Genomic DNA, 22,360 nt, shown 5'->3' with positions numbered 1-22,360 from the left:
TTCCATCTCTACTAGTACAACTGGCCTTCCCATACTAGTTTAGACTCCAGGGGAAACTCTACACTTCACTGGCCCAATCAACTATTCAATACCAACACTCTTCTCAAGACGTGTGGTTGCACTCTACTCTTCATTACTGTAGTTACGGTACCGAGCGTACTATGGTCCATCGAAGTTCTTGTTATGTAAATCCAACTAATGTATTAATTATCATAAAAAAATTATATAATAATGAGATATTAAATACCTCCTTTTTCCATCATAAACTTAACTCTTATCCTCTTTTTGTTCAAAGTTGCTTTGAAACTAATGGCTACATTAACTGAGTTAAAGACTGGGCCACGTGTCAAATAAATAGGTAAGGGACAAAGAATAGGACAAAAATGTGAGATTGAAGTTCTGTATCCCATAGGTGTATACTTCCACTAAATTACCTCTTATGGATTGGTCCATTAATGTTAAACTAATCCAATGAACTGGAGGTATTAGTTTGATTGCATACCTTGAAATTCTCCCAACATAAATTGTGAAGATTTTGTGCCCTCTTAAAATGCCTTTTCCAAATATTCAGAGGATGGTTTACACATGTAAAACTCATTTAATGATAATCACTACTGTCCTAGTCAAGCTAATTCTTTGGGGTCATAATATTTTGTTGGTCCCTACAATAGGTAAATTCATCCAAGCCAAGGCTACGAATTTACAGTAATATCTCAAAAACTATTTTTGAATTCAAATAGTTGAATGTTTTTTCATATGTAATTTTTATTTTCATTTCTCAAACTTAAGGGGTATTCAATTATTTAAAAAGATGCAACCTTCACTAATATAATTTATCATGCAAGGATAATTCACCATTTCTCCGCACACATCATTCATATAGCATTAAATTATTTAAAACAAATTTGGGATACTATAGGCTAATTTTACTTTCTTCATAATGAAAGGCAAAATGTATTGATTTCAAACAAAGACGGCGAATAAATGATAGTCATCACTTTTAAATATGAATGATTTTTCATTTCTAGTTTAATTCAAAATGACTCATTTGTCAATTAAACGGCAACCAATGGTTTCTTTTTAGGACTTCCTTTTCAGAGGTTTCATAATCAAATCTCTTTAACGGTCGGTAGAAGAAAATTACTACACCGAATCAGTTGGGAGCAATGTCTGCAACAAAAAATTTGTTTAATGCTGAGTGAAATAGACAAACTTGCGACTTCCATGAACCATTACTCCAGAGGGAATGAGGATACCTCGGCCATTCCCCTTGACATATGCAGGGAGTTTCTTAACATAGGCAGACTTCATAACAATGAAAGATTTTAAGTTTCACTTGATGAGCATTAGTACATTGTCATCAAGCCGACATGCCGCAGAACCGAGTACCAGCAATATTTCTTCAATCACCAACTATTTAATTTTTAAAACATCAATTTTGAAGGCTGCTCAAGTTTGAGCACTTAAATAGATGTTAAAAGGGATCAAGTAGTAGTCAGGCCTTTCCCTGAGAGCAGGCGCCTCACCTCATTCGCAAGATCCATTACATGTTTGTCCTTGCAGCCTATACAAAATAAATAAGTGGAAATAAAGAAGAGAATTCTACAACTGGGAATCCACGAGTAATTGAAATAACTCACCAAATTGAAGAAGAGCAGTTTCAAGTTGGAAAAGGTAGTCTCTGTTGGGGCCTGAGGGGCCTTCAGCATGAATAATTTGTCTGCAAATAAATAAAAAAATCTAGGAACAGTTTACATTTAAGTCTCAAATCCAAAGAAGGTTGTCATGCTACTAACTGGGCATAAAGCACATATTCAAAAGAGCATAAATTAAAAAAGGCCCTATACACCTACTGTGGCGCCCAAAGTTTAAATTATGCGCTGTGGATCACACATGTAAGGTGCTTATGCAAAAGAATGCTTACAGTGGCAAATTAAAAGGCATGTAATTTGAAAAAATCATACTTGGCAATCTCTTCAAGTGATGCAGGTCCCAAGTAGTTCACGTTGAGCTTCTGATCTGCAGATGCTATGTATCTAAACACTAAATTAGTCAATATTGATCTAGTTGACTTTCACATGATCAAGCATATATTATTTCATTTGCTGCAGGTGGAAGTTTCAGTCACTTACACCATTACTCCAGAAATGGCTGGAGTTGTCACCACCGGATCCTGGGGAAAAAATCCCTACTGAGAAAAAAGTTTTTAAAATGAAGGAATTGTGACAGAACCTAATATGAACTTAAACACGAAGAGCTTACAGTGAAGAAATCAAGATGTGCTTTCTGATCATACTGCTTCTCCCTCACTTCTAGATACTGTAAACCATAGTTTTTATTAAAAAGACTAGCGACACCTTGAGTGGTACAACCACCAATAGAGAGGAGAAAAAGTGAACAATGAAGAGAGAAGAATATTTGGGAGGAAACATTCAGATTCAATTCATCACAAAACAACCAGCTTTCTCTACAGTACCACACCATACAAATTTATTGGAAAACTAAAATAAGAAATTATAAACCAACCCTTATTAAATAAAAACTCCAAGACAAATGAAATAAACCACAACAAAACATAATCCTAATTTATGAAACTCAAAACTATTCATTTTAGGGCCCAACAAAGCTTTGGCCCTATTTTTAGAATTGGTCTCCAAAGAGAGCATAAAACTAATGAATCCAGCATATGTCCTATGTCAGTTAGCCATGGCTGGCAAGGTTATAAATCTTCTATATAAAAAGCACCAACTCCAAATTTAAGCAACTGTGGCTTGCAAAAGTTACGGTTGATTTTCCTCCACTGACTGTCAGTGAGAGGGAGTCAAATGCCAGCCATTAGACTTTCATGAACTTGCATCTTTTCAACTAGACGTGTCAGCCATTCTTCGGGTTAAGAATTCTGGGAGAACATTTCAGTATCAGATTGGGAAAGTTTATGAAAAATTCAAAGCACCTTAAAGAGGTTTTGAAAAAATGGAGTCAAGAGGTTTTTGGGGTGTTAAGGTTAAAAAAGACCCTTATCTTGCTTAAACAAGGGTTTAAAATAGGATGAAGGATTCTGAGGATGTCTAAGGCTGAGGTTATGAGATGTGTCTCTCTTCAGAATAAGTTAGATGTGTTGATTTTCTAAAGAAGGACGAAGCTGGAAACAAAAGACTAGGTTTAAGTGGGTTAGGCAAGGTAATTGCAATTCTAGATTTTTATTTTTTATGTTTTACAAGACGGCTAAAGGGAAGAGACGGAAAAAATATGATCAAAGAGATGGGCTCTAGAGCAGCTTACGTTATTAGGGGTTTTCCTCAGATTGTTGAGGAGATTATTGATATTCTAAAAAGCTTTTATTTGGAAGAAGATAACTATAGGCCCATTATTAAGAGATTGAATGGTCCTCAATTTCTAATGACAAAATTTCTTGGTTAGAGAGACCTTTTGAGGAAGATAATGTTAGGAGGTGGCCTTTTGGGATAGGAATGAGCAAGGCCCCTTGTTCACATGATTTTAAAATGGCATTTTTTTTAAGAATTTTGGGATATGTTGAGGATTGACTTGTTAAATGTTTTTCAGGAGTTATCGATAAAAGCATTAACTTAAAACCTTTATCACTTTAGTGCCTAAGAAGAGTCGTTATATTAAGGTTGAAGGATTTTAGGCCAATTTGTTTGATGACCAGTGCGTTTAAGATTATTACCAAGGTTCTAGCTGATAAGACGAGTGCGGATATTATTTCTCATTCCCAGGGCACTCTCGGAGTGCTTCTGCTGGGAGGAGGCGAATTTTAGATTTCAATTTTGTGGCTAATGAGGTAGTGAAGCATGTGCACAGGTGGAAAGGGGATTAACTTTAAGTTGGAATTTTGGGAAAAAGAATATGATCGTATCAGTTTAGTTTTTTGATAAGGTGCCTGCTAGGAAGGCCTTTGGTAATGGTAAGTCCTGTACAAAAGGTTGCTTGTCTAGTGCTTCTTTCTTTGTCATTATCAATAAAGAACCTACAACCTGATTTAGAGCTCCAAGGGATGCTTGGGCAACAGGGGGAGGTTATATGGAGGGAATTGCTATGGGGATTGAGACAATTGTGTCTCATTTGCAATTGTTTCAAAAAAATTTCCCAATTTAGACTTTCTTGCTGATACTAACTTTGGCTGATGATATTAAAAATATTCTTATACCCTACGAATTTTTTAGAGGGTTTCAGGACTGCAGATTAACATGGCAACAGTGGTACTGGTGCTATTAATATGAACAATTAGGATTTCAAGTCTAGCTTCTTTAGCTGGTTGTGATAGTTTGAATTGGCCTTTACCTTAGGCATTCCTTTCGCCTTGGTCTTTGGTTTTCTGGGATCCAGTGGTGGCTGAAAATGTCCAAGCATCTTAATGGGCGGAAAGGCACTTTCTTTGCTCTGAATGGGCATACCACTTTGATTCAGGCTTGTTTTCCGTTATTCCTCCTTATTGAATTTGTCCAGGATTCAATTGGGGTGGTAAGTGCATGAGGATTAGAATGGATTTTTCATTCATTTTCATTCATATGCATGGGATACTAGAAGAAGAAAGATTACCTAATTAGTTGGAAATATTGGTAGATAATCTGTAGGTCTAAGACCGGGTGGGTGGGATCTTGGCATTCGGGTGTCTAAAAAGATTACTTAGTCTGTAAATGGCAATGGCGGTTTTCTTTGGACGTTAATTCCTTTTCACAAAAGATAATGAAATGTTAATTTGTCTTGTAAGAGATTGGGCGGATGCTAATATTGGTAAAAGAGCTATTCCATAGACTTTTCTTTGTTCTTTCCTTTTATCATATATCAAGTGGGGTGATCCTTATAACCATTTTTAGGAGGACGAGTGAGTGGGAGATGTTTCATTTTATATTATTTTCTCATGTCTTTTCCGGCTTTCCATGTTACATAATGCCCCTATTTCTTCTTTCATGATTGCACAATAGGAATTTGTTTCTTGGTACTTCAATTTTTGAAGTCTTAATTATCAAGTGGGTGAGCTTTCTTCTCTACCTTGTGGTATTTAATTAGCCCTTCTTCTGTTAAGGAATCTAGGATACAGATATTCAATGGTTCTGGGACCTTTTCTTGTAAATCTTTCTCTATCACTTGATTGTTCTAAGGTCAAGTCTTTTATATGGTTAGCTATCATCAATACAATTAACACCAACAACATACTACAGAGTAGGAGGCCCTTATAACAGATTATCCTCGGATGTTTGTATTATGTGTTTCCAGTCTCATTCCCATCTTTCCCTGCATTGTTCGGTTGCTGGGGATATGTAGAACACATTGTTCATGGCACTACGAGACAAATGGCTTTGTCTGGACCTTATAGAGGCTCACTAGCCTACTTATTTTAGAAGGTTTGTATGGCATAAGGATGCTAATAATTTGTGGAAGTGCACTATCTTCGCTTTTTTTCAAAGGATGGGGGACATATTTGCTTGGAAAGGAATGGCTTGTATTTTTGGTGGTGTTTCTTTGACTTCACTGTTGCTTTGAATAGAATTGGTTGCTTTGCTTCAATTTGGGCTCTTTGAAGGGTGTTGTTTTCCACATTTTCAATGAGACTAGCTAGCACTTTTGATGTGATGGTTTTTCTTTATTTTTTCCTTCTTCATGTTGTTTCTTTTTCTTCTGTCATGAGTTGTAGGATTCCTTGGCCTCCACTTTGTACCTCTTTATCCCTTAATGAAATTTCTTATCATATTAAAAATTAATGTTGGATTGTGTACTAGATTAAGTTGACGCGCAATAGAACATTGCAAAAATTTTAGTCTACACTTAAACAGTAAAAATAAAAGAGAGAAGCATATTAAGGAAGAATGTCACATCTACATAACCAATTGACAGAAGCAAATGAATATTAATGATACTGAGGTGCATATCTGCATACGCAGTAGCAATAGAAGTAGTCATATTTCAAGCAGGTTAAGAGTAGACATGTTATATCGTAAATTTCCTCTAGCGTAGCATATTATATTGCCTACCCCAATTTACTGGCTGGCATATGGTTTCAGCTTCATAATTTAAGAAATTTAGAATTTATAAAACAAATATCCCTATTTTCCTCACTTTATTTGGCCAGGGATTTGTTAAATATTAATTTTTTAAGTCACACACATCCACAAGCTAAAAAGCATGCTCATGCTATTTCTTTCAGAACAAAGATTGAAATTGATGGGTGAATTAATGAACTTAATAAATACTTTTGCACATTGGTAAAGAGTTGGTGCAGTTTATTTTATAGAAACAGCAGTGACAAAATTATTTGCTAAAACATTTATTTTTCTTTTGATTCAGAAGTAGTCAATACACTTGTCTCTTTCATCTCACTTCTTTTGCCCATGCCAATACATGATTATAACAATTCTGCTAAATCTACAGCATTGCATCAGTCCTATCCAGCAAACTTGAAGGCATATTTTCTAGCTCAAAAACAAGCTTGGTTGCCCCAGCTTTGATCTTTGCTGGATGTCATCATTTTGTAGCAAAAGCTCCTCTCAGCAGTAGGAGTAATAAACAGGATTGACAGATCTGATCATCTTTTCATGGTGGAAGTAATGACAACAATTTAAAAGACTAAAATTACAGAATTTAAACAATTTCCAACACCAATGAAGCATAAAACGCTCTGTAATCCTAGATTACAGACACAGCTCCTCATAAAAGATGAGAATGAGAAAAATCAAGAATTTTAAGCCCCCTTTCCGCCAGGTGAAGAAAGAATTCTTTGGTGCCACCATGGCGGGCGATATTAGCACCTATTATAAATTTTGAATTAGCAACCTCAAAATCTCTCAAACACTTGCACCATCAGAAAGGTCATTGGAATGAGAAGCCCTTCCTGCCACATTTTTTATTCAGTGAATCACATTCACACTAAATGAGCTGCTACATTAAACTAACAAACAAGGAGGGGGCGGCAAAGGCCTAACCCAAACAACTGAAGAATTGCAACAAACCTAAGCCAACTGAAGAATTGCAACAACCTTCCATAGGTTATCACTAAAGAAAAACAGGAGACTGGCAGGACAATAAAACAACAGTAGACATCTAGCCACAACATTAAAAGGAACAAATAACTTCTTTTGCCAGGTTGGGTAATTCTATGCACCAACAGTTCCATGTCCCATCCAATTAACGACAATATGGTAAACTCCTTAACACAGAACAAATAGCCTGGCTAGAATGATTAGATTGCTTAGATAAACTTATAAAGTCCAAGTCAGAGATTGAGGGTCCCATGGCCAATATTTGCAAATTTGGTCTAAAGGAAAATACCCATGGGAAATCAGAATTATCAGTAATTTATTTTATTTTTAGACAAAAGAAAAAAAATAGAAATTCATTAAATGAGAGAGAATAAAAAACTTTGAAGAACAAGAAACATCCTTCAAAGGAAAAACATGAAGCAGACACAAAAGTGCAGCTCTCCAATCCCCAAAGAAATCCCAGAATCATGTGCACAAAACTGCACAAAACTAAGGAAGGAAAACAACTCTATCCCATAACAAAGGGGAAGATGTTGCCCGTCATCAAAATCCTTGCATTCCTCTTATGCCATAAAGTCCAAAGAATGGCATACACCACACAATTCCACAAAATCCTACTTTTTTTATTTTCCTGAAACCACAGAATTGCACCAACACGAAGTCATCAACATTTTGTGGCGTACCCATATTTCATCAAAAACAGGGAGAAGAGAAGCCCAAAGATGTCTAGCCACTCAACAATGTAGAGAGGGGTGTGCATTAGTCTCGTTAGACTCTAAACAGATCATGCAAATATCAAGACTAATAGCCATATAGGGTGGGGTCTCATTTCCTTCGATAAGTCATTCACAATACGCTTGTTAGGAGTCAAAGTCTAAGTGAATGCCTAATCTTAAAAGGAACCTTAGCCTACCAAATAACACTATTCAAAGGAAAATAACAAGAGGTTGAAGCCTGAAGGTTTCAACTTTCAATAAATAAAGAAAAAATTATTTACAACTGAAAGAAGCCGAAGTATCTCCTTCCAAATCCTCAAATGATACCTCACCTGAGGAACAAAAGAATTCAAACTCTCAACAAAGTAGTAAGCTCATCAAACTCTCTTTCTTAGTAATTCATTTTGTTTATTATTATTTATTTTTATTTAGGATTTTTGTGCAATTTTTTTCCTGAGTATCCACAATAATGAAGCCTATGCAAGAGGATGCATTGGTGGTACATTTAATAAGTGACATGTGTCTCTGTGATCCTTCATGAAGGAAACTCTGTATATTCTCTCCTCCTTTGATGATATCTTGCAAGGGTAGCCTCTCCTTATTCCCCCCTTTCTTTCCACCACAAATTTGAATCATTACCAGGCCACTAACTTGATCCAAGCCACTGAAATCAATCTCATCTGATTCTGTCTTTCCTCTCTCTGTCCCTCTTGTGCTGCCCATCACCAATGCCATCTCTGATAGTCAAATAAAAAAAAATGGCATCACTACCAAACTCAGAAATATGGGTACTATCAGATCATGGGAGGATGCGACAGATGCCATGACACAACAGTTCATGCAAGAAAATTGCATGCAGAGAACTCATTTAAACTTTGTTCACTTGGTGCAAGGGAGAGTGTCTGTTGAGGAATACACACAGAGATTCTGCAGCTTGGCAACAAATCTGAATTTCCATGTAATGAGCACATCATGGTTTCTTTGTATTGGTAAGTTATTAGGTTCCAGTAAGCCGCCTTCAAGTATTCCTCATTCAGCTCAGGAAAGTAGCAAGTCTAATTCTAGAATGAAATGTTATAACTGTCAAGGGTATGGTCGTTTCATTTCAATGCACTACTAAATCTATAAACAAGGATTACCAACTGAAAAGTGATTTTGTAATCCTCTTAATTAAGATGTTGATCCTTTTGAAGCAGCAGCTTATGAAAATCTAGTAAGAATTTGTTACATAATCTCTTATGATGACTATCAAGCAAGTGAAGGGTGGTGATGCACTTGTTCTCAAGGTAAAATCTTTTATACTGGAGTTAAATGTGAGGCGACAGTTATGCGACTAGGTGATTGTTATTTGGAGTTGTACTAATGTGATATTGAGGATGCTGCAAAGAAGTTGGGACTGAAGGGTCAGCCACATATTGAGCTGTAACAAGTGGTCTTCATTACAAATACAAATCTCAGGGAACAGATTTGCACATCGGTGATTGATACTCTGTTGCACGAATATGATATTTGAGGACGGTGCAAAAATGTTGGAACTGAAGGTTGAGGCACATCTCGAACCATAACAAGCAACTTTCATTAAAAAATACTAAGTGAAGTTTGATCTAGAATGCCGAATGAACCCACAACTGTTCACTATTCAAGTTGATGTCTTCATTCGCAAAAAATTGCAATATGAACAATCTACATTGTTTACATAATATAAAAAATTATTCTAGACTAATTAATCCCACTCTTAACAATAAGAAATTGATTCTTAAGAAGTTAAGAGGTATTCTTTCAACCAATTTGCTCAGAATCATCAGCTTCTATCATTCTAACAAGTGCTCCATCAAATAATAGCGTCAGCAACTAATGAAAGCCAAATTAGATATTTCAAATTTCATCAAATTTTGAAAATTTTCAAGAAATGTAAACAACTAAGTGGTTGTTTGGTATCATTTCTGCTTTTTTGCTTTCGGTGCCACACGGTGAAGAATGACAACACAATTGTTTACACTGATACTTTTTTTGTTTTTGTAGTTACATTTAAAGACCCCAGATTATATTGTTGTGACAACTACAGTACTATGAGATTTTACTTTTGTAGATTAAATTATCCATTTTATACAAACTTTTTAATTAAAATAGACATAAATGACCGTGTGAATTTAAAATATAATTAAGGATAGAACCATTCCACAAGTTCCTGGTCCAGGGGCAGTGAAGAACAAAGAAAACATCCATTGTAACTGTAAGCCCCCTTTTTTTTTTGCAGATTTTCAAGGGTTGAAATATTTCCATGTGTGGACTTCCAAACAAAAAAGACAACCTTCAAAGGGGCTGCTCTCCTCCAAATATGAATCCAAGGGAAGTTGTTGCAATTTGTTCCCATTGAGGAGAGTGAAAACACCATTTTGTCCGAAGCACATTTTGGTTCGTTGGGGATGTTTTGGTAACAGAAATTATAGACATTTCTGTAAAAGTTAGTGCATGAAGTTTCCATTCAAACACATTCCTAGTAAAAGGAATATTTCAAAAAATACCCTAATCAGTGATACGGAGATGATTACTAATAAAGGCATTGTTGTCACAAGTAAAGTTGTAGATGGAAAGAAAGGCAGTTCTAAGATTACTATTCTCATGCTACACATCATGGCAGAAGCAAACATTGGCACTATTTTTCCCAGTTGAAATCTCACAAATTGGAGAAAATCATCCCATCTTTTCTAGATGAATTTCCAAACTCCCACTCCATAGGATCCCCTACTATCATGTGTTATTCAAACATTATGCTCGAGCCCAAATTTAGAAACAATAATATCTCACCAAAAGTGGTCTTTCTCCTTCATGAACCTCCATAACCACTTCCCAAGGAGAGCTTTATTGTAAGTGAGGAGAGATTTCAGCCCCAAACCTCCCAAACATATGGTTTGTTTAACCATTCCCCATCTAACAAGATGATAGTCAAACTCCTTCCCTAAGCTTCTCCAAAGAAATCTTCTCTGTATTTCCTCCAATCTCCTAGCACTGAGACCGGTAAGGGAAGGAGGGACATGAAATAGACGGGAAGATTCATCAAAGTGCTCCTAATAAGGATGAGTCCGCCTCCTTTGATAAGAAATTTCTTTTCCATCTTGCCAATCTCCTTTCAAACTTATTAATAATGGGGTCTCACACTCCTTTGTCTTCAAATTTGGCTCCATGGGGAAGACCGAGGTAATTAATGGGAAGGGATCCCATCTTGCAACCCAAAAGGCCAACAAGGATGGTCCCCACCCCCCACCCCCCAAATCTCTCCAATTGGAATAAGTTCACTTTTACCAAGGTTCACTTTAAGGAGAAGCGAAAGGCTTTGAATCTCATCCCTCTCACCATCTATTGATGTGCTTGGAAAGAAAGAAATAAGAGAGCTTTCAAAGATATAGGTACTCTACTTTAAATTTGCAAAAGCAGTGGGTTGTTGTTGTTTCCAACTCACCTAGTGGGCAAATTGTTAATTATCTTAATATAATCCTTGATGTTTGCGACAACCCACAAAATGGTTGATGTTTTGTGCCTCAGGATGGCATCCCCTTGATGCCTTGTTAATATAAGTCTCTCTTTACTGATCAAATATATATATATATATATATATATATATATATATCAACAAATTTTCTAAAATTTTGCAAAAATAACAAGTCATTTTAGAATCATGTTTACCATTTTTCAATTGTCATGAGGTGGAGAACTAAAAAGTGAGTTTATATATATAATAATTATATAGAACAATTTTAATTTATTTTTTATTATAATGTTTTTAATTTATATTATTTTGCATTTTTACTATTTTAATCATATTTTTTTGTTTATTATTTGACTCAACTCAAGGACAAAAATGAGCATGAGTTCAATTAGGTTTTCAATTTGTCATAATTTTGGAAATTTAACTAATCAAGTTGCTCATTTCAATTGTTAGTTCTTGTTTCTTATTTTCAGTTTTTATCTCCATAATTTTTTACGGTGATGCCTGTTGAGTAATTGGGTTAAATGGAAGATCTAAACTCAATGATAGGTCTATTTATAATAAATGCAAGCATAATGGGAATTACCATAATACCCTTACTAACGCTTATTACTAACAAATATAAACAATAGTAATGCTAAAAGACTATAACCATCAATTCTCCCCCTCAAGCTGGAGCATATATATCATATGTTCCTAGCTTGTTACAAATGAATTTCACACGAGCACCTCCCAAGGCTTTAGTGAACAAATCAGCAAACTGAAACTGAAACTTCACATGAGTGGTCGTAATGAGTTTTTGTACAAGTTCTTTTGAAAAAAGTGGCAATCAACTTCAATGTGTTTTATCCGCTTATGGAAGACAGGGTTAGAGGCAATATGAATAGTAGCTCGATTATCACACATCAACTCCATAGGTTGAGAATGTGGAAAACCTAGTTCTTTCAACATGTTCTTCAGCCAAACAAGTTTACATGTAATGTGCACCATATCCCTATACTCTGACTAAGCACTCAACCTGGCAACCACAGTTTGTTTCTTTCTTTTCCAAGACACCAAATTACTGCTAACAAAGATAGAATACCCAATTATGGATCTTCGATCGAAAGGTGATCCGACCCAATCTGCATCACTATATCCCTGAATACAAGTATGACCCTGACCATGATATAAGAAGCCTATTCATGGTGCACCTTTAAGATATTTCAAAATGCGAATTACTACATCCCAGTGACTTGTTCTCAGGGAATCGAGAAACTAACTCACAATACTTGTTACAAATGATATATTTGGTCAAGTGACCATGAGATAATTCAACTTTCCAACAAGTCTCCAATACCGACCTAGGTTAGGCAACAAATCACCCATATCTGGCATTAACTTACAATTGGGATCCATGAGTGTATCAACAGGTTTGGATCCCAACAGCCTTGTCTCATCTAAAAGATCGAGAACATACTTCCTCTGTGGCAAGACAGTTCCATATGAGATCTTGATACTTCTATACCCAAGAAGTGCTTCAATGGTCCCAAGTCTTTGGTCTGAAATTTACTCTGTAGAAAAAGCTTTAGGTCCTGGATGTCACGATCATCGTCACCAGCGATCACAATGTCATCCACATATACAATAAGAAAAATATTGCTAGATGCAGTATGATGATAAAATACAGAGCGATTTACTGCACACCGATGAAGGCCAAACTCAAGTACTACAGCACTAAAATAGCCTAAAACCATGCTCTTGGAATTGTTTTAATCCATATAATGACTTCTTGAGCTGACATACTAAGCATGACTCCCCCTAAGCAACAAACCCAAGGGGTTGCTCCATGTATACCTCCTCATGAAGATCGCCCTATAGGAAAGCATTATTTACATCAAACTTATGTAGAGACCAATGACAAGTTGGTGGCTAAAGAAATGGACAAACGTACTGAGGCAAGTTTAGCAACCAGGGAGAATGTGTCTAAATAATCCAAACCATACACCTGAATATACCACTTAGAAACAATGCAGGCCTTCAGACGAGCCACGGAACCATCAGGATTGACTTTCACATTGTACACCCAGCAACAACCAACCACAAACTTATTAGGAGGAAGAGGTACAAAATCCCAAGTATCATTATCATGTAGTGCATGCATCTCTTCAACCATTGTTGTCCTCCACCTAGAATGAGAAAGGGCTTCAGAAATAGATCTTCGAAGAGCAACAAAAGATAAGAGTACTAACAAAATAGTAATACGAGGATGACAAGAAATCATAACAAAAAAAATTCGAGATCAGATGTAGGGTATAAGTGCGTTTACCTTTTCGAACAGCTATTGGAGGATCAACATCATGAGAAATAAGATCATTCGACGAGGGAACTAGAGGCACAGTAGTAAAAGCTAGAGGAGGCACTTCCCCCTTAAGTCGCCGTGTGTATGCCTACAAATTGGGATGATTCAAGCGACGAGAAGGACTCAAACTAGATGTATGTAGGAGGATTAGGCACAGATACTAGGTTTGGATCTAGAAGGCAAGACAAAGGAAGGGACTCATCAAGGTTAACAGAACTCAAGGAACTAGAGTAGTACGGTGTAGACTCAAAAACGGTGAGATCAACAGAGACAAAGAATCAATTTAAAGTAGGACTATAACATTGATATCCTTAGTATAGAAACAGCCCAGAAAAATAAATTTGATAGCATGAGGATCCAACTTATCCATTCCTGGAGATAACTGATGGACAAAGGACACAACCAAATATATGAGGAGGAAGAAAGAACAAAGGAGCCTTAGGAATGACAACTGAATATGGGATTTTACCACCAAGGGCAGAGGATGGCATTTTATTGATGAGGGAGCAAGTTGTGAGCATAGCATCACTCCCAAAGACTTTGAGGACATTCATTCGATACAATAGGGTACAAGTGACTTCAAAGAATATGTTTGTTTTTCCACACCATTTTGTTGTGGAGTGTGGGCACAAGAGGACTGATGGATCATACTAGAGTTAGTCATATAAGCACCGAATTGGGTACTAAGTACTCCTTAGCATTATCACTGCAAAGTAACCTGACTAGCATATCACATTGAGTCTTTATTTGGGAACAAAAAACACAAAAGATATCAAACAACTCAGAACGATCTTTCATTAAATATAACAAAGTCATCCTAGACTAGTCATCAACAAATGTAACAAAGTACTGAAACCCCAACTTTGATGTCACGCAACTAGTATCCCAAATATCAGAATGGACAAGCATGAAAGGACTAACCACCAGTTTGTCGACCCAGGGAGCAAAGGGAACACGATGATGCTTGCCCAATTGACATAACTCACACTCAAGATTAGACACAAAACTCGAAGTAGGAACTAGCTATTTCAACTTGTCCAAGGACAGATGACCAAGGCGACAATGGATTTGAAGTGGTGTAACTACGACTGTGCAGGCAATGGGTGGAGAAGGCAACTCAAAGTAGTAAAGTCCATGAGCCTCATGTCCTGTGCCAATTGTTTTTCCCATCTTCAAATCCTGAATAACCACAGAATCAAGGAGGAATGTGACAAAACAATTTAGTGACTTTGTAAGCTTACTAACTGACATAAGATTGAAAAGAGATTTAGGAATGTATAAAGCAGAAGAAAGAGAGATAGAAGGAGTAGGATTTACTGTTCCTATCCCCTTAACAGCAGTAGTGAACCCATTAACAAGGGTAACTTAAGGGAGATTTTTAGGATATTGGAGATCAGAAAAGAAGTTGGTTGCACCTGTTATATGGTCAATGGCAGCAGAATCCATAATCCAAGGACTAGTAGAAAGGATGCCAGATGACATGCAGACTGTAGGACTACCTTTATGGGCAAAAGAAGCAATGTGATAAGATGCTTGTTGAGACAATTGATACTGTAGAAACCTTGAATACTCCTCTGATATAGTCACAGCACACAGTTCACTCAAAAAGTGACTAACAGATGAATCATACTTTTGGGATTTGCAAACACCATCCCAACATTCACAAACTCAGGCCAATGATCATAAGATTAATTGTTGGAACAATCAGAACAACCAAGAACAAGGGGACCCACCATGAACAAGCCACAGATAAATGGGCTGCCAAAGCACCAAGAAACTCACACGCGGCCTCAAAAAAGCAACACTCAGCACTGGAACAACTGGAGAGGTGAACCACCAAAACTACCATGAACAAATCACCAACAACCTCAGATGCAGCCCCAAGAAAGCAACACTGCCACAGCCTCACACACACACACAAAAGAGAGCTTATGAGCACTGCCACTGCCCCAAGAAGATCACCAATGACCATTACTAACACCGAACAACAACTAACAAATTACCATGAGTGCATTGTCACAACAAAGATTGGATCTTGGAGCAAAAAACATGCTCAACAGCTTGATATTTTGGTATATGGAAGGAATTAGAATGGTGAATCAAAAAACACAACAAATCCCACTGGTTCAGACCCAATAAACTCAATAACAATTGATAAACAGCTTCAAAAAGCATCAAACTACCATTCCTTGGGTGCTGCACTGCCACGCACAAGGTGAACAACTCACCGACGGAGATAGCACTGCTACAGCCTCACAACTGAACATATAAATGCTGCCACAGCTCCAAAAAACTCACAAAGAAGCCTTCACAAGCCTTGAACAGACATTAACGGAATTTTGCAAGTGCAGTCGGAAAAGGTTGAATTTTTAAGCTAAAAACTGACCTAACAGCTTCATAATATAGTCTAGAGAAGGAATCAGACCATGGCAAAGGAAAAAAAAAAAAAAAAGTGGCCGGAAATTCACTCACGCACCAGCACATGCAGTCTGCCCTTCCAGCATTTTGCCAGTGCGTAGGGGGGCCTCAAGCAATGGTTTGTGGGGTGAGTCGTTGGGGAGGTCTGTTTATAGGTGTATGGTTGGTTTTGTGAAATAATATAGAATGGAGGTGAATCTAAGAAGGACAGCCGCAGGAATGGTGTTTTCCGGCGACGGCTGAGGCAAATAGGGTTTAGTTTGGATCATGCTCTGATACCATGTTGAGTAATTGGGTAAAATGGAAGACCTAAACCCAATGATAGGTCTCTCCCTCTATTTATAATATATATAAGTACAATAGGAATGACCATAACACCCTTACTAACTCACACTTATTACTAACAAAACTCTAATAATAATAGTGCTAAAAGACTAAATAACCATTAACAATACCAAATGGTCCCCTAAGTATATATTTTTGACATGTTAAACAAAACAAATGTTTTTTTTCTTTTTGATAAGAAATAATTATATTAAGCAATCAAAGAGTAATAATTGCAATGGCACTACCTACCAATCCTTAACAAGATTGAGCAGCCAACTGGGCCAAGAACACTACTCTATCCCACAACAAACACAGAGAGGTTGTGCGATCATTAAAGGTTCTCACATTCCTCTCGATCCATTAGGTCCATAAAATAGTAAAAACTGTGTTATGCCATAAAACTTCCTGCTCTTACCAAAACCCCAAAACCTCACAAGTAAAAGCTTGCCCACCACTCAAAATGGCACCAAAGTAGGGCTGTGCACACATCAGTTGAAACCAATAAAACTGACCAAACCAAACCATTTCGGTCCAAATGGTTCAGTTATATACCTGAAATGGTTTGGTTTGGTTCAAAATAAATAAAATTGAAATATATCTGGTTCAGTGTCGGTTTTGCAAATTAAAAACTGATTAAGCCAAAATCAAAATACGCTTAGAATAAGTGTTCCCAAGGTTCAGTTAGAGACAGTAAAATATTTTACTTTCCTTGTTTCCTCTTTGCCCGATTTTCTCCTTTAACTCCTCATCCTCCAGCCTCAAGCCCTATATGCCTCCTAGGATTCACAAACTCGTCGCCACTTCCGACTTGGTTTACAATGATGCTGCTGATTCCACAGAAGGCTGACTCTGAAGACTCCTCTCTAAAACCTGCAAGGTGCTAATCTCTTGAATCATAGGCTCTTGGCTCTCAAGTCCAGGATATTTGCCCTCTCAAGTCACAAATCACTTTGATTGGAGAGTATTGAACAAAGACGACATTTTGAGACGGTATGAATTGGGAAACTTTGCACAGCTGCCATCATGATTCTTAAGGGACGGGTATTGATATATCAAGAGGTTTGACTTCTGAATCTTTCCTCTTCTAAATCTCAGCTGCCATGAGAGGATCTCTAAAATTTGATTTTTTTTGTAATTTGATTCATTGGATCCTGTTTTTAATTTAATCATACTGTCTAGAATAAGGATTGCTTAAACTTGGTTTGTTTTTTTTTTTTTTTTGGTTTTCCTTTAAATCTCTAGAAATGCTCCGCAAAATTAGAAGTATGTTTCTTGAGTGATTTTCTTGTGTGATCTGCAAGAAAAATCTTTAAGTATGTACTTATGCAGGCCAGAGGTGGTAGTATAATGAATTCGATTGTGGAGTTTTTGAATGATATATTGTGAGAGGAACTAGATTGTAATAATCAATTCAGTTCAGTTTTCATGGAGCTCAACCAAAAAGTTTGGTCCAGTTGGCATTCAGTTTAAGGGGCAAATACAATTCGGTTCAGTTCTGCTCTAGGCTGAACTGAAAAAGTTTGGTCCTCTTAAATTTTGAACCAAACTGACCGATTGCACAGCCCTGCACCAAAGCTTCACCATAACAAGAAACGAGGGCACTCTAAAATGGTTTTCAACACTGCAATGTAAGAAGAGGTGATCATTTGTCTCATTGAACTCATGGCACATCACACATGTCAGTATTGAGAGCCTTGTAGGGTTTTCTAATCTGAAACAAATAGTGTGCTTCAATTCTGTTCTACGACAAAAGTCCGAACCTTAAAGGGAACCTTTACCTTCCCAATGATGTGGCTGCAAGGGAAAATTACTATCACTAAATTTGCTTAGTGTAGAATGTTGAGCAATATCAACTTGCAGAATGGTATGGAGAAGGGATGAAGTTAGAATCTATGAGATTCATAGATTAATTTTATTGATCTGTTTTAAAGACATTAGGTTCATTCACTCAGGCAAAGATCATAATATCACAAAGGGATAAACATATAAATTTAGCGATAGTGATGAAAAGATTATCAATGCCCTATTTCTTCGAAAAAAGGGGAATCTTATCAAGGTATTAAGAAGTGCACCAAAGGAAGAAAAACTTGCCAACTAGAAAGTTCACAAAATATTTATAAATTTAATATTAAATCATGTACATAAGAATTTTTTATTTTTAAGTATTCAGGAATCATGCCCCATGTGTCAAAAAGAGCCTCAAATTAATACTTGGTAATTTCTGATTTAAAATTAACTTCCTTGAAGGCCAAGTGAGTTGAGGACTTAACCCCTTAGTATCGATTTCATGAGATAGTTTAACATCCCACCATCATTAGGTAAAGAAAGTGTTAAGAAGAAGAATATTCGTGATCGTGAACTTAGAAAGAATCAGAGATTCTGAGTTATAATTTGGCAACATATCAGCCATATCAAACTTCTGTTTACAGCCCCCCAATGCATCATGGTATAAAATGCATGTTAATATTTGATAAACCTGTGATCTAACAAACTAAGGTTTTAGGTAAAGTGGTACTCTAACATTGTATCAAAGTCACAATTTTCATTAGATCCTAAGCTCTATTTTTGTTGCCCACATTCATCAACAATTTGGTAATTTGTTTTTCCATAATGGGTGATATTTATCATTTTTCTAGCTCCCCGCAGGCAATTAGACAGCATGTCCAGGGGAATTTTAAACCTTGATATGTGTTATTCGCCCAAAACCTAGCAGCTTATGTTTTTGGGTAAAGTGGTAATCTATCAAAACATTATATTCTTCATAAATGATGTAGCGTGACAACGAGCAGAAAGATCAATAAAACTAAGAGAAACCATACTGTTAATGCAATCTGCTCATCTTCTTTCCCAGAGATCTTGTAGGCAACTCCCCACTGAAACCTTGCAAAATCAATGAATCATCAGCTTTGTATATTGTCATATTCAATAAATTCAAATATGTTACAGAAATATACAGGCAAATAACAACTGAGGGCTACAAAAAGAAAGGAGATAAATGCAATAAGTCATTATAAGTGGAAAAGGCCATGTGCGAATGAAAGGGCATTACCATATATTTGGGAGACAAGCACCTGTTTTCATTAAATACATAGCAAGATTTAAGTCAAAAAGTGAAAAATAAAGCCTTTGGTGATTCAATTGTTAAAGGAATGTCACAGACTCACAGTTCCCAAAAAATGCTAACTCGCCAACAACCATCAATTGGTATGAACGTTCCAAAAGGAACTCTAAATCTAACGATCCAATGTTTTCATCTAATATTTTTTAATTTCCCGGAGAATTGTAACATTAGAATTTAATTCTTAGTCATCATTAATCATTCATCAAAAGAAAAAAAAATCTCTTCTAGATTTAGAAAAACCTCAAATCCTCTCAAAAATATACAAGTTCTGTTGCGTATTTTTCACCAACATATCAATATAAATATACCCCCAACGTTACACATTTTGTTCAAACTTCTCAGTGAATGGACAAAGATTTATGAGCGATGAATTATTTATAATAAATTATGAATTCGTCACTAATTCTCATACAAACAAACAATTGATGCCGCATAACAAGGAATACCATATTCTCCCATCTTTGTTCAAACTTGGCACTAAGTCGCCTGGGTCTAGTTAGAACTTTTCATTTTGGAGGGGAAAACCGTAAGAAAAGTTCGCAAATGGACTAATAGAAAAAGAAAAAAAGGGGAGGAAATGGGAATTTGGTAAAAGGCTTGTTAGGGGAACTTACGCATACTTCCCCCTCAGCAGGCTCCAAGGTAACTGTCCTTCCCGGGTACTCTGGCGTCCCTCTGTGGTCCGTACTCCCTGCTAAGAAGAAAGCATCCATGAAGAATGCACAGAGAGAGAGAGAGGAAGAGGAAGAGGAAGAGGAAGAGGTGAGAAACCTTGATAGAAAACACGCCGATAGCCTTTGATGAAACCCACAAGGCGAGCGTCGTAGTTAAACCCTGCCTTCCATATCAAAGAGCCGTACCCAAAAACCCAAAACACCATCTTTCTTCTCTGGTGAAGAAGGGCTGCTCCCTCCCTCCCTCCCTCCCTCTATGCCATCCGAAGGAAGAAGAAGAAGAAGGGCAGAGGAATGAGGCAGAATTCAAGTCCTAATTGGGTTTGGCCGCACAGCAGGCACGAATGGCGTTGGAGGAAATGGGCTACCGCTAGTGGACCCCCTTCCTACCGTTCGCCATTCTGTATCTGGTCCTGTTTCAGCAAAAGCGTCGAAGCCGACCTTTGTTCTCTTTTTTATTTTTTATTTTTTATTTTTTATTTTTTTGGGGTGGGGGGGAATTAATTATTTATTTTCTAAAATTTTTTATCCTTTTATTACTTCTGTAGTTCAATTAATTTTTCTATGATTTTTAATATGGCATTTCTTTCGTTTTTTCATTGTCCATGCCTCAAAATATTTTTTTTCCTTTATAGCATTTTTGCCATGATCATTCCATAAAATATATCAATAATAATATTCTTAAAATTTGTAAGGGTAAGTTGTCTAATAAATATTAATCCTTCATTTGTCATATGCATTATAATGTCAGTTAGATTTAACTATTTTTTGTTAATGAAAATGAGCATGTTACCACCATAAAAATAGTTTATGAAGTGTAACTATCACTTTTAGAAATTCATAAAAACATTTATAATAGATTGTATAATAGTTCTTATAGTAATTTGTCTAAATCCACATGATTGATGTAGCATAGGTTCTTTCTTGTGTCAACGTAATTAGGGGTGAGTATTTGATCAGTTCGGTGAATTCAGTTAATTAACCAAATTAATCAAAAAATTTTGATTAAAAAAACTTATTAATCGAACCGATTCGACCGAAATTTCATATTTAACCGAACTCAAAACTGACCAAATAAAATTTTGATTAAATCGGTTAACCTATTTAATATATATATATATATAATATAAATAAAATTTTAGTATATATATGATATATAAAATATTTTAATACATATGTTGGAATTGGTGTATTCCTAAGAGGGGGTGAATTGGGTATTAAAAATTTAGTCCTAAGTTCAATATCCAGCACACAACCTAGGGTCTATCTATGCAATCTCAAATGCGCAGATAAATATAATATACCGAAATTAAATAATGCACAGCATTCACAATCAAAATGTGCGGTAAATAAAGTGTTGGAAATTAACAGAGACACATGATATGTTATCGGGGTTCAGCCAATACTGTCTACATCTCGCCTCAAGCTCACAACCAAGAGGATTCCACTATGGCTCGTTTAACGGGTAGAGCGGCACCTAATACAACACCTTCCTAGGATAGTGCACCTAGTTCTCTTAATCGAGACTTTTCACAGGGCAAGTCTCCCTCTTCCAACCACACGTCGGGAATACAACCAATATGAAATTTTTCGTACAAACAAATATGTTTCTTACACTAAACAAATATGTCTCACTACATACAATCAATTGATGCACTCACATATGATATGAAAGTAAGTTCAGTAAGTATGGTGATTTTTTTCAAAATAACTTTTCGGAATCTTTGAGTAAAATGTACATAGTGAATATTTCAAAGATTCAACCCCAAAAGATCTCTTCCCAAAAGATTTTCAAAAACTTATTCAAAGGAAACTAGGGTTTTTACTTTTTAATGATCTTGTAAAATAGTGTACATCAATGTGAGCACAACTGTAAGAAAACTTTCCCGACACAAAATATATGTGCTCAAATCTTTCAAAGTAACAAATATAATTTTTCTCCCAATAATATTTATCAATAAAATATATGGGAGATTCAAGAAGTTTACTCTAAAAAAAAAAATGATATTCAAGGTATGAATATTGAGAGTAAATGCTTTGAATAAAAATGCCCTAAATAAAACCTTTCTTCCAAACTAGATTTTTCAAATGAAGAATGAAAAGAGAGTTAAATGATTTGTAAAAAATAAATGTCCAAGTGAATGCTCAAAAACAATGCTCTCTTGTAAGATTTATCAAAAGAATAATGAAAGAGAGTAAAAAATTTAGTATAAACTTTGAGAGAATTTTTGGACTAATCTTGTTGCTAATTATGAGTAATGAGGGGGTATATATAGAG

General features: G+C 36.2%; 1 protein-coding gene across 1 annotated transcript; it reads right to left on the bottom strand.

Moving 5' to 3' along the window:
* Positions 1–1,177: 1,177 nt before the first annotated feature.
* LOC131163136 (gamma-glutamylcyclotransferase 2-3) lies at positions 1,178–20,507 on the bottom strand. Its single transcript, XM_058119879.1, has 8 exons — positions 20,180–20,507; positions 20,023–20,099; positions 19,107–19,160; positions 2,263–2,319; positions 2,133–2,173; positions 1,965–2,036; positions 1,641–1,720; positions 1,178–1,564 (listed from the first exon to the last, which is right to left on the bottom strand). Exons 1-8 carry the CDS (start codon positions 20,286–20,288, stop codon positions 1,485–1,487), a joined length of 570 nt encoding a protein of 189 aa, XP_057975862.1. The 5' UTR covers positions 20,289–20,507; the 3' UTR covers positions 1,178–1,484.
* Positions 20,508–22,360: the final 1,853 nt, after the last annotated feature.

Source organism: Malania oleifera, chromosome 8 (assembly GCF_029873635.1).
Source record: "Malania oleifera isolate guangnan ecotype guangnan chromosome 8, ASM2987363v1, whole genome shotgun sequence".
Taxonomy (NCBI): Eukaryota; Viridiplantae; Streptophyta; class Magnoliopsida; order Santalales; family Ximeniaceae; genus Malania; species Malania oleifera.
The sequence above is the reverse complement of the archived record's forward strand: the minus strand, read 5'-3'. Positions and strand labels throughout refer to the sequence as shown.

Bases quoted from the DNA above. Each gene is read 5' to 3' on its own strand.
- LOC131163136 (XM_058119879.1), bottom strand. From the start codon at position 20,288: ATGGTGTTTTGGGTTTTTGGGTACGGCTCTTTGATATGGAAGGCAGGG. The intron at 2,174-2,262 runs GTAAGCTCTTCG...TTTTTTCCCCAG, and splicing joins CACATCTTGATTTCTTCACT to GATCCGGTGGTGACAACTCC. The intron at 1,721-1,964 runs GTATGATTTTTT...ATTTATTTGCAG, and splicing joins TCACTTGAAGAGATTGCCAA to ACAAATTATTCATGCTGAAG.